This window comes from Dromiciops gliroides, chromosome 4 (genome assembly GCF_019393635.1).
Source record: "Dromiciops gliroides isolate mDroGli1 chromosome 4, mDroGli1.pri, whole genome shotgun sequence".
Lineage (NCBI taxonomy): Eukaryota > Metazoa > Chordata > Mammalia > Microbiotheria > Microbiotheriidae > Dromiciops > Dromiciops gliroides.
Genome location: NC_057864.1, coordinates 2,727,932 through 2,743,547, shown reverse-complemented (window position 1 = coordinate 2,743,547; position 15,616 = coordinate 2,727,932). Strand labels below are relative to the sequence as shown.

The 15,616-nt window shown below is 45.8% G+C and overlaps 1 protein-coding gene across 1 annotated transcript in view; it reads left to right on the top strand.

Moving 5' to 3' along the window:
• The first annotated feature begins 1,010 nt into the window (after nucleotides 1–1,010).
• MSH4 (mutS homolog 4) overlaps nucleotides 1,011–15,616 on the top strand; it is a 68,539-nt gene continuing 53,933 nt past the window's right edge. Inside the window, exons 1-5 of the mRNA XM_043999329.1 lie at nucleotides 1,011–1,313; nucleotides 4,376–4,561; nucleotides 8,834–8,997; nucleotides 12,966–13,076; nucleotides 14,343–14,458. Of these exons, the coding sequence (XP_043855264.1) occupies nucleotides 1,046–1,313; nucleotides 4,376–4,561; nucleotides 8,834–8,997; nucleotides 12,966–13,076; nucleotides 14,343–14,458 (845 nt within the window). The 5' untranslated portion in view covers nucleotides 1,011–1,045. The remainder of the gene's footprint in view (nucleotides 1,314–4,375; nucleotides 4,562–8,833; nucleotides 8,998–12,965; nucleotides 13,077–14,342; nucleotides 14,459–15,616) is intronic.

The window sequence follows — 15,616 nt, the reverse complement described above, 5'->3', positions numbered from 1 at the left end:
GGTTACATATAAAAATGTTTTAGTAAGATACATAAAAACTGAAAATCTATACTTTTTTATTAATCGAATTTTATTAATCGAATGGTACAATAAAATTTAGTATGATCCAAATACATCAATAGATGTTAGTTACAGGGTGGTTTTTCCTGAAGTTGGCTTTACCATGTGGGCAGTTTTTTGCCAGTAGATCACTCTAGTTAAAGGTAATTTTAAAAACCATCTCCATGGAAGTAGGAAAACAACCTATTTGAAATTCTAGTGTGTACGGTGATCAGGAGGACCTGCGTTCAGATCTGCTTTGGACACGTGACACTAGCTGTGTGACCCTGGTGCTTTACCGTAGCTCCCATCCCAAGAATCCAACGTTTAAAAACTGGCGGCAATTGGGTGTGGGTGGGAGCATCTTAATCGTTGTGTGGCCCCTCATAGCTTAGAGGGAACATTGTTCTTTATGGTTTTAACCGAAAAACACGGTTAGCATTTTAAAATCTCAAGTTCTATAACCGAAGGTCCTAGTTTTTGTGCGGGAATGGTTGAAAGCCCTAGCTATCCACCCCCATTCCGCACCCTCTTTCCTCCCCCCACCCGCGCTTGCAGAGCCAACGCTTCATGGCGCAGCTCGCGCTGCGCGGTGCTCCCTCCGTCCACTTCAAAGGGAGCGATGACGGAGGGAGGGCGGCGGCGCTCGGCTGGGCGCATGCGTGCACTGCAGCCTGGGTTCGTTCGCGTGGACACTGCCCCGCCCCAGACTCCCAACGGGCCGGATCCCAGCCCGCCTACCCAAGGATGGGTCCCTCCCTAACGCCACCGTCGCCCTGGCTTCCCCTTCCGGGTCTACTTCCGCCCCCCACTGGGCGTGTCCTTGCCTTCTCGCGCCGGAGTCCGGCCGCGAGGCCTGCTGGGAGGGGGCGGGGTTCCGTCGGCAGGCGAGGCCACGTAACCGCCCGCGCCTGCGCCTGCGCCGTGCGCTCCTCGGCCTCGGGCGCCTCAGCGGGTGCCGACGCGCTCGGCCGCGTCTGTGCGGGGCGGGCCTCCCACGAGGACCATGTCTGGGCCCGAGGCTCAGAGCCCCTCGTGTTCGCGGCTGGGCGGTTTCCTCTCGCCCGCGAGCAGGATCCCGTCTCCGGGCCCCCGCTGCAGAGCTGGCTCCCGGCAGACCCCGGTCTGGGGCTCGGCCGAGCGCAGCCTGCCCTTCCCGGGCGGCCCCTGCTCCCGGTCGACGCCCGGGCCTAGCAGCGGCCCCGGCCCGGGCCCAGCGCGGTGGAGCAGCAGCGGCCCCAGCCCGCCTGGCAGCGCCCCGGGGGGAGACCGAGGTGGAGCAGCGCCCGCCCGCGGCGCCTCGGGGTGGGGGAAGGGATGGAAGGGGGGAATGACGGCGGCGCCCCTCCCCCTCTGCCCGCGAAGGCCCACCGGGACACCCCCGGCGTCACCGACACCTCCAGTAATGGTCGCGGGGCGGGGAGGGGGGAAGGGCCCGGCCCCCGAGGCCTCAGTCACCTCTCAGTTCAATGGGCTCCCCTCCCACCCGAGCCGCAGGCTATGGTGACGTCATCGAGCGCCCGCTAGCTGGGCCCTGCAGGTGACGTCACCGAGCGCCGGATAACCGGCCCCGCAGATGACGTCCGGGAGGGGCCCTTTGGCTTCCCCCTGTGTCCCCGACGCCCCACGGGGCCAGGCACCCCGGGGCTTCATGCTAAGGCTGTTTGGGGGTCCACACTACTCTTTCCGGGCAGTTCGAAGTGTTCAGAAGGTTTTCTTTTAATTTAAATATATTTCCTTTAAAAAGAATTTCGTTTCTCCCCCATTAGTGGAAGGGAAAAAACCCTTAAATTTGCCTAGTCAGTTACAGCATGTATATAACATTCTGCCGACCTTGGACTTACAAATTATATTCAGAAAACTATTTAACCCCGTAATTAATACAGATCGGGGACTCTTTGTTGCTTTCTCCTTGATCCTGCCGGGTCCTGGCCAGGAATACAAAGAAAGGCAAAAATCAGTCCCTGCTCTGAAAGCTCCCCACGAGGGAGACGATTTGCAAATAACCCGGAGAGACGCGGTCTGTAGGGGAGAGACTGGGGGGAGTCGGGGAGACGCCTGAGAAAGGCTCCTTGCAGGAGGCAGGATCTTGGCCGATATCTGGAGGAAGCCGGGAGCAGGGAGGAGGACCAAGGTCCAGGCGTGGGGGACAACCGGCCCGTGGTAGGAGGTGGAGACGCTGTGTTTGAGTTTGAAGGGTCCGAGAAAAAGGCTTAGGAAAGACTTTGTAGAATGATGTTATCAAATGCATATAATGAAATACAAAGGAAGTCAATTATATGAAACATGAACCCAGCATATCCCAAACTGAACTCTATCCCCCATAAACCACCCCCTTCCAAATGGCCCTATAGCTGTAGAGTGGAGCACCATCCTCCCAGTTCCCCCCCCTCCCCCCATAACCCCAGGAATCATCCTGGACTCACTCTCTCATCCCCCCATCTCTATGCCCAATTGGGTGGCAAGGTTTATTTCACACATCTCTCTGATACTTTCCCTTTTCTGACACTCAACCTGCCCTGGTGCAGGCCCTTATCCCTTCACATCTGGACCACTGCAGTGGCTGCTGGGGTGTCTGCCTGTCTCAGGTTTCTCCCCACTCTGGTCCATCAGCCACCAAAGTGATTTTCCCAAAGTACAGGTTCAATCATGTCGTTCTATTTGACAAACTCCATCAACTCCTTAGCCTCACTCCCAATTCTTTTTAGTCTTATTAAACGTATTATCTATCACCCCTCCGTATTTATATTATTCAGTGACCCAGGTCTTTTTACTATTCCATGAACAAGATAGATCATCCCCCAACTCCAGACATCTTACCCATCTCTGGAATGCTCAACTCATTTATTGAATACTAACATCTCTAAGACATTGTGCTGTGTCCTTTATCAGAAAGATAATGGTTTCTAATGAGGGTATATTTCAACCCCATTTGGGAAATCTGAAGTCTGACTTTAATCCCATTTTTGCATTCTAATAAACATTACCCTTAAGTCATCCCTGGTACTTGATAGACCTGCATCTGTATGGTCAATAACAAGTATTAAACATGAATTAGTCACAGTACAAGAGTTAGGAATACAAATGCAAATAGGCAAGCAAACATTAAACACTACAATGTGCCAGGAACTGTGCTAAAGTGTGGGGGTATAAAAAGAGGCAAGGGACAGTCCCTGACCTCCAGGACCTTACCATCAAATGGGGGAGACTGTCGACTAATATGGACAAGCAAGCCATGTCCAGCCTAACTAGGAAATAACAGAAGGAAGGCAACTGGGACCAGGGGTTCCTGAAAGGGCTCCGGTGGAGGGATTGCATAGGGGACAAATGTCTGGGTAATCTGCTGGAGATGATGAAAGAGAGTATGGGATGAAGGCTGTAGGAAGAAGGCTTGACCTTGTTGAGGAGAAAGGCTACCTTTTGGTCAGAACCTTGAGATGGTGGGGGCTCCGAGATGTAGAGAAGGGGACTCTCCACTAGTGCTGAGAAGGACTATCTTACTAAGCAGCAGCTCAGATGGCAGGCAATACAAAGATTTTTTTGTTTGGATTGATATGGCTCATTTATTTTATGCAATGGGCCTTCTAGTTTAGACTTTTCAGTGTTCAGGCCTCAGAAACTCTCTTCCTTTTTTCTAACTCAAGACAGATTTTTATGAGCTTTAGAGAGAGGGAATGGAAGTGGTATCTAAGCCTAGGGTGAAGCTGTGTGATCAGGTAGGCAATACCAGAAACCCATTTTAGACCTCACAGTGCTGAAAGTGATTTATCAACCAGAATTAATTATAGGGGCAGCTAGGTGGCACAGTGCATAGAGCACCGGCCCTGGAGTCAGGAGGACCTGAGTTCAAATCCAGCCTCAGACATTTAACACTTACTAGCTGTGTGACCCTGGGCAAGTCACTTAACCCCAATTGCCTCCCTAAAGAAAAAAGAATTATAATATCCATGAACAACAGAATTCTTCCTCGTAGAGGCAGTGAGATATTGTAGTACAAAAAACACTGGGCCTAGAGTAGGGAAGACCTGAGTTCAAATCCAGCCTCAGATACTAGGTGTGTGACCCTGAGCAAGTCACTTCAGCCTGTTTGCCTCAGTGTACTTATCTGTAAAATGGGGAAAATAATATCACCTACTTTGCAAGGTTGTTGTGAAAATAAAGCTGATTTAATGTGCTTCACAAACCTTAAAATACTACATACATTTTGTTTGACTACGTTAGCTCATTTGACTATAGAACAGAGTTATAGTTGTTTAAATTTAAGATGACAATCATTTTGATGTATGAATTTAAGGTGTTTAAAGCTGTTTGTTCACATTTTATTTTCCCTACTTAGATTCATACTTTGGGGACAAAAGTTCTTTTGCAGAAAATATTAGTGCGTTGAATTTTACCTCTGTTGCAAGTTCATCTTCAGCAAGAGATAGCAGTTTTGCTCAAGTAATAAAGACACCATCATTGGCTTTTGGCAATCCTCCCAGATCAGGTTATGGAAGTAAGACACCTCAAATGGGACATTCAGGTAAAAAGCAAAGAGTATGAAACTATTACATTCACATGTTGACTTTTATTTCTATAGAGTTACAGATATCTTAAGTAAATGGTAACAGGGCTGAATGTTTGATTTATTATGGAGTGTTGAGGAGGAAATACGAATCGATTAGGCCTTTCTTCCCAGATCATCCTGAGAGTCATGTGTTTGCTTTAGGTACAAATAATTAGTTCCCCCATCACTGCTCAAGCAGAGGCTGGCAGGGACATTAGGAATGGGGGAGAAGATTCCTGCATGTAGTTTTAAGTTAATGTAAGCTAATTCCCGTTAAGAATTGATCCTGTGGGTAAGTTGGAGAGGAGCACACCGGGCACTGGAGACCAAGAATGGAATGGGGCCTCCCTCTGCTCATCAGTGAAACAGTCCACGGGACTGGATGGTCTCTCGGTCCCTCACAACTCCAGATTCCATGATTTGGAGGTTCTCTATGGGAAAACCTTTTGCCAGAATCTGAATATGAGCTGGCCATCTTGAGTCTTGGCAGAATATTTCACAAGCTACTCTAGGCAGGGTCACAGGGACTTCCATAAGTTTTCTTACCTTTTCTTTCACCACCCTCATACAAAAAATAAAATGAAAGTAGCTACCCAGTTGCAGAGTTTCCAAAGCAAATACCCTCCTTTTTTATTTCAGCAAGGAGGCCCATCTTGTCTGGCTTGTTTGTTTTTTGCTTGGGGGAAGGTAGGTTCCAAAATAGCAAAGCTGACTGCTTTGATTTTGCAGTGTGTAGAGCATGAATAGTAGGTTCTGTGCAGCCTAATTTGGTGGTTTAGAAACCCCCTGGAGGTAGATTGAGCCATCATTGATTTGGCTTGTTTTTTACTAACAACCTGCACTGTAATTGTGTGTGTGTGTGTGTGTGTGTGTGCGTGTGTGTGTGTGTGTGTGTGTGTGTAAAAGACACACACGTGCATGCTTATGAGGAAGAGACAGGAAGGACTAGGAGAATGAATCAGTCCTCAGCACAACTCTAAGAGGTGGAGATGGGGGGGGGGTCTCCCACTTTCTGGTTGGGGGGAAGAGTGAGGAAATCATTGATCACTGACCACTTTGTGGTTATATTACAAAGTTTTTCCTACAAGCACTAATTTGCTTCTTAGCAATTTCCTACTGCTCTTAATTTTGCCTTAGTAGTCACTTAGAAAAAGTCCAATTTGTTTTCCACATGACAGCATTTGAAATACTTGAAGAGAGCTAACAAGTGTTGCCCCTCCCTTCAAGGTTCTCTCCTCTTCATGACAAACACGGCCAGTCCCTTCCTGTGATATGATGCTCATACCGCGTGAACGTGAGTCTCCTTGTCACCCAGCTGCTGCTTCTCTGGGTATTATTCATTCTCTGGCTTATCAATGCCCGTCATAAGATGTGCTTCCCAGAACTGACCATAACACTCTACTGATGGAGGGAATTACCTCCCCAGTTCTGGAAAGTCTACCTCTCTTAAGAAAGCACAAAATCAAATTACCTTTTGTTTGGGGCAGGGCTGGCATAATACCTCAGTGACTCATGAGGAAAATGCAATCTGCTGATTGTTCAGAACTGTTTCAAACAAGCAACTGAATAGCCACATCTCCCTCATAAATCATAACACTGAAAGCAGCAATAATCAAAGCGTGTTGAGATCTCTCAGGTTAAAGAAATACTATGCTGTTGTTCAAGTCTTCCTTCTGAGAATCCTGAGGCCTAAAGAGGTTAGATGATTTGTTCAAGATCATAGGACCAATGGCAGATTGAAGATTAGAAATGAAAGTGTGATGAATTCTGAAAAGAGGGGTAGGTGTGATTGTCAATTATAATCCTTTTTAAAAAAAATGTCCTCAAGTGCCCTTTTCATTCAGTAAGTGATTTTGTGTCAAAACAAGAATAAATCATAGTTTATTAGAATTTGTCCTCCCTTGTAGCTACTGATGGCAGACTTTAACAGCGGTGTTGGAAAGTGGGTGGAAGGGAAGCGCTGACAAAGGTTGATGAAGACGGCGATGACTATGCTGGGTTGATTCATAAGAAGTGGAAAAAATGGGTGAAGATGTAAAGTACCAAACCGACATTTCATTTGAAAAAGTATCAGATGAGGATGGAAATTAAGCACCGCGGGATCAGAGAAAAGATAGTGAATTGCTGTAAAAAGTCTCTCACTAGAAATCATTGGAAATTTTAAAATACTCTGAATTGTATCTGGAAAAATGTATGATCTACGTTACATTAGAATGGGGGGAGATAACAGGTACAGCCTTGTGCATGCAGGACGTGTGCCTTTTGAACGCGAGGTAGACGCTTAGGGAAGTCACTTGCAGTGGGAAGAGGGGGAGGACACTGAGAGGCACGCTGCAGAGGGCTGTACTCGAGCCTTCTTGAGAAAAGCCAAGGAACCTGGGAAGCAGACTGGAGTCAGGAGACGGGAGACCCGTGTCTCTGGGCCGTGGAAAGCCAGGACCTAAGCTTGATCTTGGAGGTAATAGGGAGCTCTGGAATTTATTGAGGAATGAGGTGACATGGTCAGAACCATGGCTGTAGTGGGTGGACATTTGAGTCACACCACTCAGGAGGCCATTGGAATTGTCTAGGCATAAGGTGCGGAGGATCTATGCCAGGGTGACAGCTGTGTGAGCGGAGAGGAGGGTGAAGGGAAGAGAGACCTCATGAAGGTGGAGGGGCAAGACTGGGCAGCATGTGAAAGAAGACTGCAAGTAAGGAGTTGAGGATGACCCAGATCCTGAGCAGGGGTCACAGGGAGGATCAGGTTCCCTTTCAAAGAGTGACAGATCTGGAAGAGGAAGAGGATAAGGAAAGTTTGAGATGTCCAGAAGGTAATTGGTGATGCACCACTGTACCTCTGGAGAGAGGTCAGGGCTGGATATATGGGTATAGGAATCATCTGTTTCGAGGTGGGAATTGAACCCATCGGAGCTAATGAGATCACCAAGCCAGGTGGTTTGGAGGGAAAAGAGAAGAGGACCCAGTACCTAATAATGTAGGAGTGAAGAAACGCTTCCCTAGGTAAGCCGATGGTTGCCCTAGAAGAGTTCGAGACCCTGGACCAGTGATCTTGTGTTCTTTGGCATTGAGAATTTCCACATCATTCCCCCATCGGATCATGTGAGTTAGCTGGCTCTGGTCCTTTCCTGGGAGATATCATAAGACAACCGACTTCCAGGCTAGCTTTCTTGCTTCTGTGCTGAAGAGAGATGGGGAGATGGGGGTGGGGACAGAATTAACCTGAACAAAATTTTTAGTGCCAGGAGTTTTACCTAGAATTTATTAGAATGTGTAGTCACAGTTATTTCCACTTACACTTCTTTTATTATTCTAATTCAATCAAATATTTAGCTACTCTGATCAATACAATGAGCCAAGACAATTTCAAAGGACTCACGATGAGTGAGAGAGCTGATGGATGCTGAGTGAAGATTGAAGCCCACTTTTCAAACTTAATTTATTTTTCTTGTGTTTTTTTTGTGTGTATGTGTGTGTGTTTGTGTTTGCAACATGGCTAATGTGCACATGTGTTTTGCATAATTTCATATGTATACTTGATATTGCTCTCCTTAGTTGGTGGGGGAAGAGTGGGAGGAAGCTAGAGAATTTGGAACACAGTTTTCTAAAATGAATGTTAAAAATTTTATGTATAATTAAACAAAGTAAATAGAAATATATAAAATATATAGAAATATGTTTTGTGGCTAGGGTGGGCACAGGAACAAAGGAAGCCAAGGAGGCAGCCTAGTCGTAGGAGGGGGACACGGACAGAGAAATTGCATTGACTCGTACTCGGAAGTTAGCTAAGACCTTGGGAAAGCTCCAAGTGGGGTAGAACACGTGAGTGCCCCCCAAATCACCAGGGTGCTGACTGCTGGGTTGGTTCAGGGCCTGCTTATGGTGCCCCTCCTTGTTAAACATGTTACAGAAAGGAAAAGAGGCTTTCTGTCCTGATTCACTTGTTGGAACAAATTCCCTAGTTTAGTGATTGACTGGGAGTGAGCAGGGCTCTGGGTCTCTTGGACAACATCTCTGCCCAGTGACCCCTGGCACTGTTAGTAGGTGGTAGAACAGAGTAGAATGCATGTGGTTCTTCTCTGGTTTTGTCTGAACTCTACCACATCACTTGTGAACATAAAGATCCACTTCTGATAGTTGTAGCGTAGGCTAAATGTTCATGCTCTGAGGACTTTGAAGAAAAAATGAAAGGTTTCTCATTTTGATTCACTGTCTTTCTAATGTCCTCTTTTTTTGTCTTTCTAACAGTGACGTCCTCCTCTGCCGCCTCTGCTCATTCTGTTGCCTCAGTTATTGTAGCCGTCGTGGAAGGGAGAGGGCTTGCCCGAGGTGAGGTAGGAATAGCCAGTATTGATGTGAAAAGCCCTCAGATGATGTTATCCCAGTTTCCTGACAATACAACGTATACTAAGGTAAGTACCGAACACTGCAAAAAGGCGACTTCAAGAACGCCGAGGTGTCTTTCAGGTATATTCTTTGGGACTCAGTAGTGGTAGAAGAGGAATCCTGATTTCTTGGGCCCTGACGGCCTACTTTGAACTGAGATCGGATTGTTTTTAAGCTCTGGCTTAGAGCTTGATTTCATCAGTTGGGATCTCCCTCCACAGTTCGAGAGCAATAGCTCCCTGCTCCTCCATTGTCATTGTCAAGCTCAGGCCCTGTGAACCCATTTGGTGTGTTGTTTAGAGGGGCTGGGGGAGGCTTCCTCTAGGAGATAGGACTTGAAGGGAGCCAGGGAGGTCAGTGGTCATCGAAGGGGAGGGAGAGCACTCCAGGCAGGGGGGACAGCCAGAGAGAAGGCCCAGAGTGGAGAGCTGGAGGGACATGGAGCAGACAGGAGGCCGGTGTCACCGGATAGGATATAAGCTGGGGAGTCTGGAGTGAGAAGCCTGGAAAGCTGGGGGCGGGGAGGGGGATATTGAGGGCTTGGAACACCAAGCAGGACTTTGCACTGGGCTCTGAAGGCGATAGATAGGGGGCCAAAAGGAAACCACATCTCTGGACATAGATTTATCCAAATACCTGAAAAAACAAGTAAACGGGCCCTGGGTTGGGCAGGGCATTCAGATCTCACCTGAGACAATTACTAGCTGTGTGACCCTGGACAAGTCACTTAACCCCAGTTGCCTTAAACATCCGGGTCCATCTCCAGTCATCCTGATGTAGATCTTGCCACTGGCCCCAGATGGCTCGGGAGGAGGGTGAGGCTGGTGACTTGGCACAGCCCTGCCTCACTTCAGTCCAATTCAGTGTAAGTCATGAAGTCACCTCCTGGCGTCATGGTCCTCTTCCAGCACAAAGGACAAACGACAACAGGTCTTTTTTTTCACACACCCTATTTATACAAAGGAGTAAATTCCTCCCTCCTTTTTTTCTCATTTATTTTCTGGCATATTTTTTCCCCCTCTCTTTTCTTCTATTTAAACCAATAAAACCATACCCAGTTCTAATTCTGTGCCCAGTGAAGAGATTAAGATTTGGAGGGAAAATTTCTTTCTTCTCTTCCTTTTAGATTGTAACTCTCTCATCATTGTTTAGCCCTTTCCAGTTGCTCAAATGTATTTACTTTCCTATGTTTCTGTATTCTTGTGTTTACATTTCAGAGTTTCTACTCAGCTCTCTGCTTTTCTTTTTCATCAGTAATTCTTGAAAGGGCCCTATTTTCTTTTTCTTTTTTTTTTTTTTTGGTGAGGCAATGGGGGTTAAGTGACTTGCCCAGGGTCACACAGCTAGTAAGTGTTAACTGTCTGAGGCTGGATTTGAACTCAGGTCCTCCTGAATCCAGGGCCTGTGCTTTATCCGAGGCACCCCCTAGCTGCCCCAGGGCCCTATTTTCTTAAAGGTACCTTTCTCCCCTGCAAGTTAGATATGATAACTCTATAGTGAGCTATACTCAGTTTTGGAGCATAAGTTAGTTTGTAAGTCTTTATCCTATTCCAAGATTTTTTCTTCTTAAAGCTAGTAGCTGACAAATCTTATTTGGTCCTAACGGTGGTTTCTTGCCACTTTAATTTTTATCTGTATGATTTTTTTGAAGTATTTTTTTTCTTTGACTTGGAAGCTCTGGATTTTTGAGTGTTCTCAATTTGGAGTTCATTTAGTCGGTGATGGTGGATTCTTTCTATTTTCATTTTGCATTCAGTTTCTCATAGATCTGAGAAGTTTTCTTTTATGATTTCTTAGGGTTTTGGTTTGGTTTTGGGGCTCCTGGGGCCATGGGGAAGAAGGGGATGGCATAGGAGTTTGGTCTCTGCAAGGAAGAAGAGTGCTTGATATTTAACCACAAGGAGGAGAATCTTCAGACCAAGTGACTGCGCCCTCTTAGAGTTTGTGATAGGGAAAAAGAGGAAAGCCAGGAGGAATATTCTGACCTGCCCTGAGGTTTTGTGACACAAGAATTTAGAGCATCCAGAAGGTCAGAGGCAAAAACCCATCAGCCCAGGAAGTGTGGGAGTTCTCAGGAGTGATGAGAAAAAAAACATGTTATTTGGGAAAAAAAACCAATATGGATACGAAGAGACCTTGCCAACCAATTTAGATTAAAAAGACATATACAGAAAATAGATATGAGTAGTTTCCAGAGTGTAGCAAGTTTAAAACCTGGCCGAGCTTTGGGATACTGGTATCAAAAATTCTTTTGTGTGTGTGTGTGTGTGTGTGTGTGTGTGTTTTTTTTTTTTGGTGAGGCAGTGAGGGTTAAGTGACTTGCCCAGGGTCACACAGCTAGTAAGTGTCAAGTGTCTGAGGCCAGATTTGAACTCAGGTCCTCCTGAATCCAGGGCTGGTGCTTTATCCACTGTGCCACCTAGCTGCCCCCCCCCCCCGTATCAAAAATTCCAAAACTCAGAATGGGAATTTAAGGAAGAAAAGAGGGAAATGAGGATGGTCAGAGATTGAAAAGGATTGCTGCTTGGAGATGGGACAATGATCACTGATGGCAGATAGATGCCTAATCCTTGTTTGTGTCAGGAAAATGACCTTTGGGTTTGAGTAGACAGAACAGAAGATGCCTAACATGAAGTTGTTAACCAAGAGAAGTAAAGAAATAGTGAGGGTGCACCAGGGCCATTAATGAATTCAAATCACCTGGCCCAGGTGAGCACCATCTTTGGATCAGGGTTGTTTGCACATGGAGGTGCCACCGAAATATCCAAGTTTGGGCAACGCTATAATTAAGACTTCCTGAGCCTCTTAACACAAGCTTTGATATTAATAATGAATAACAGGTGCAGCTAGGTGGTGCAGTGGATGGAGCACTGGCCTTGGAGTCAGGAGGACCTGAGTTCAAATCCGGGGACAGATACTTAACACTTACTAGCTGTGAGACTCTGGGCAAGTCACTTAACCCCAATTGCCTCACTAAAAAAAATAATAATAATAAATAACATTTACATATTGCTTTAAGAGTTACAAAGAGCTTTCAACAGCCTGGTTAGATTGGCATCCTAAATATTATTTTTCCCATTTCATAGATAAGGAAATTATGGCTCATATATTTTAAGTGGCATTCATGGTTACAAAGCTAGTAGAAAAGCCATGTTTTGTCAGGTCTTCTCACTTTAAGAAAAATGAACTTTTCAGTATATCTTGCTGCTTATCAACTTCTAAAAAGAATACCTTTTATAATGAGTAAAACCCCTGTATGAACTAAAAGTCTTATGCAGGAGGGGAAGCAGCTACAACATTCCACCAGACCTCACCCAAACTTAGAAATGATCTTAATGGATTAGAAAGTTTCTGTTGTCCATGTTTACCTGTCTCCACATATCCCAATAGTGTGAAATATGATGACATCTGTGCAACCCTGGTTTTATTGCTAGAAGTGGAAGAGACAGGATTAGGATGTAGGAGGACTTCCTTAAAACAAAAAGCAAAAAAAAAAAAAACCGTAAAGTAAGGCAGTCCAATTGAGAGATTGGAACATATTCTGAATGTGTGATTTGAATATTGGTCTGTTTAACACAATTTCAAATGGAAGCTTGCCTGACTTGATAACTGGGTCTGTGGCGATCTCAATATAGGAAATATATTTTACAATGCAGTAGGCTGTTAGTATCATTGTTGGGAATTTGAGTCATTGTCTATTACAAAGCTTCTTAAACTGTGGGACCCCATGGCGTCGTGTAACTGAATGTGGGGGTCATGAAAAATTTGAGAATAGTAAAAGGTTTTGTGTACCTATTTTATATACCTGTATATCAGGGGTTGCATAAGAATTTCTCAGGCAAAAAGGGGTCGTGAGTGGAGAAAGATTGAGAATCTTTGTCTGTTATTTGGGTTTTTATTTAAGGGGACCTCTTAAAGAAAATGAAATTTTTTGGGGATTTAGAATGTACCATAAACTTGTATTTGAAGAAGCTGCTTACTTAAACTTTTTCAGGTAATTACTAAGCTAAAAATTTTAGCACCATTGGAAATAATAATGTCTAACACTGCCTGTGTTTCGGGGAATTCAACTAAGCTCTTCACCTTAATCACAGAGAATTTCAAGGTAATTTTTTTTAACCTTTTAGCATTCCACAGGGATAAAGTAAAGGATACATAAAGCCCTATCTTTCCCTTTAAGGAATATACCCACTGGTAGCATGCATGAGAGGTGTGGTGGACTGGAGTAGGACTGGCAGCCAGGCTCCCTCCTCTAGTTGTTGGTCCCTTTGCTTAGAGGGCTTAGAAGGGTCTTAAGGAATTAATGGAATATTTCCCTTACAGGGGGAGGTTTAAAGGGTAAACTCTACATATATACAGAGTATAATCATTCCCTGTCTGGGAGTCTGTGTATGTGCGTGTGTGCATGTTTATGTGTATAGGCACATGTATGCATCATATACACGCATGCACACATGTAAATGTCCCTCTGCTTATAGGTTGTACTTTTTATGGGAACCTGTGCTTACCTAGGGGTAGGATCACCGCTATTGGTAAGTCAGTCAGTCAGTAAGCATTTATTAAGCGCCACTGCAGCTTCGAGGTATTTAAGAAATGGTTAGCGAATGACTCTTTATGAGCAGGCTGGATGGCTGCCCATTGGGTTTGCTGCAGACAGTTTGCAGAAAGCCAGGAAAGTCAGAAGGCAGAGACAAAAAGGAAGCCAGAGAAAATGCCCAGAAATGTAAGCGGGAGCGTCTCGTGTGAGGAACAGCCAGGTGGCCCGTGTCCTTGATCACAGTGTAAGAAGGCTGCCAAGGCCGGAAGGACTGAGGTTGGGCCCTGCAGGTGGTAGGGAGCCACGGGAGTTTCTTGAATATGGCTGTGACACGGTCAGAGCTGGGCTTTAGGAAGACGCTTTGGCGGCTGTGGAGGAGGAACCGGAGCCGGTTAGTGTTCGTTGGCTATTGCTTGTCCTGGAGATTCTCCCTTGGTGCTCTGCTCCCTTGGTGCTCTGCTCTGGCCTCTCTGTGTGTGCTGTGCACCTTGGCCGCCTTCTCTGGGGGACTTGTCGAGACGGATATTCTAGGACTGAGAGCAGTGCAAGAGGGAGAAGAGAATTGCTCTGGTTCATATGGACAAGAGTACCCATAGAGCAAACGCCTCTTGCCCTTGGTTCCTTTTCACTTATGCCTTGTCACAGGAGGGAGGGAAAGTTATTCCCCAGTATTTCTAATACAGACTGCATAGTTCTCCTCAAGATGTATGTGCTGGGCGATGGATCCTTGAGATTCCAGAGATTAGAAGTTTGGACAATATTTAAACAACTCCGTACAGGTGTGGGGGGTAATGGCATTTTACAGTCTATTTTGAGATCAACACTTTCTTTCAGAATGTGACTTTCACTACCATTCAAAGGAAATATTTCAATGAAAGTAAAGGGCTAGAATATATTGAGCAGTTATGCACAGCAGAATTCAGCACTGTCTTAATGGAGGTTCAGTCCAAGTAAGTACCATTTAGAAACAACGTGGATCTTGCAGTTTAAAATTAACTTTAATGTTCCCTTAAATGTCCTTGTCCTCTAGTTCGTAAACCTCTAATTCCCCAACCTGTGCCTTCATCCCACCTCAGCCTCACATGACGATGGTTACGACCTTGATCTTGCTATCGTTCATATGGGTTCCATTTCTGTGATGAAGAGCCCTGGAGTTTCTCTGTCCAACCAGAAACTTCTATCATCCCACCTCTCTCTGTGCCTTGCTTCTCTTAAACTTACTCTTGATCATCACTTGAACTTCCCCTACCCCTATCCCTTTAGGCTCTTCCAAGCCATCGTCCTGACTCTGCCTGCATTTTCCTTCTTGATCTTGGGTCTATAGTTAACTAGTTCATCACGGGGTTAAAGACAACATGATTGGTCATGTAGCTGAGGTAAGGAGTCGGAAATTGGGGATTGAGGAGCTAAGAAAGTCCCCTCCTTCCCCCTTTGACAGAGAAGTGTTTATTGTTTGAACCCACCTGCAAGGTTAAAAAATGGTGATTTAGACTGGGGAGAGCAAACCATTCATCCTTGAAGGATAGCTCATCAGTGTAAAGATAGTAGACCCAAGTCCCTGATGTCTGCAGCAGAATGCCTTGAGGCAAGACAAGGACAGTGATCAGCAGTAGATCTAGATTTCTAACCCATCACAGGCCGGCTGAATTTCCACTCCAAGTTCAGAGACAAGCATGACTTAGGCAGTTATAGGACAAAAACCAGTTGTAAACAGGATCAATAAAAAATGACACAGACTTAATTTAATCTTCTTAACATGTTTATGGGCAGCAAAGGAGCCAGAGCATAGTGAAGGAAAATTTGAGAGAAATGGGCTGAGAGTGGGGTCACCCTGTGGGAAAAGATGGGAGGGAATGGAAATCCAAGGTGTAAGTAGAAGGATGGGCCACTTCATCCAGGGAGGGGGCAGATTTTGAGATGAAGAGTCCAGGAGGAAGGGGAGCTCACGGAGAGGCCTCTGTTTGGTCAGGGACGTTTGTCAGCTGGTGGGCTTGTGGGGGAGGCCTGAGGGCCAATGGCATGGAGACACAGATGGTGGCCTAGGGTCAGCTAGTCAGTCAGTGAGCATTTACTTAAGGGCCTCTTCTCTAGATTGCCTGCTTCAGGAA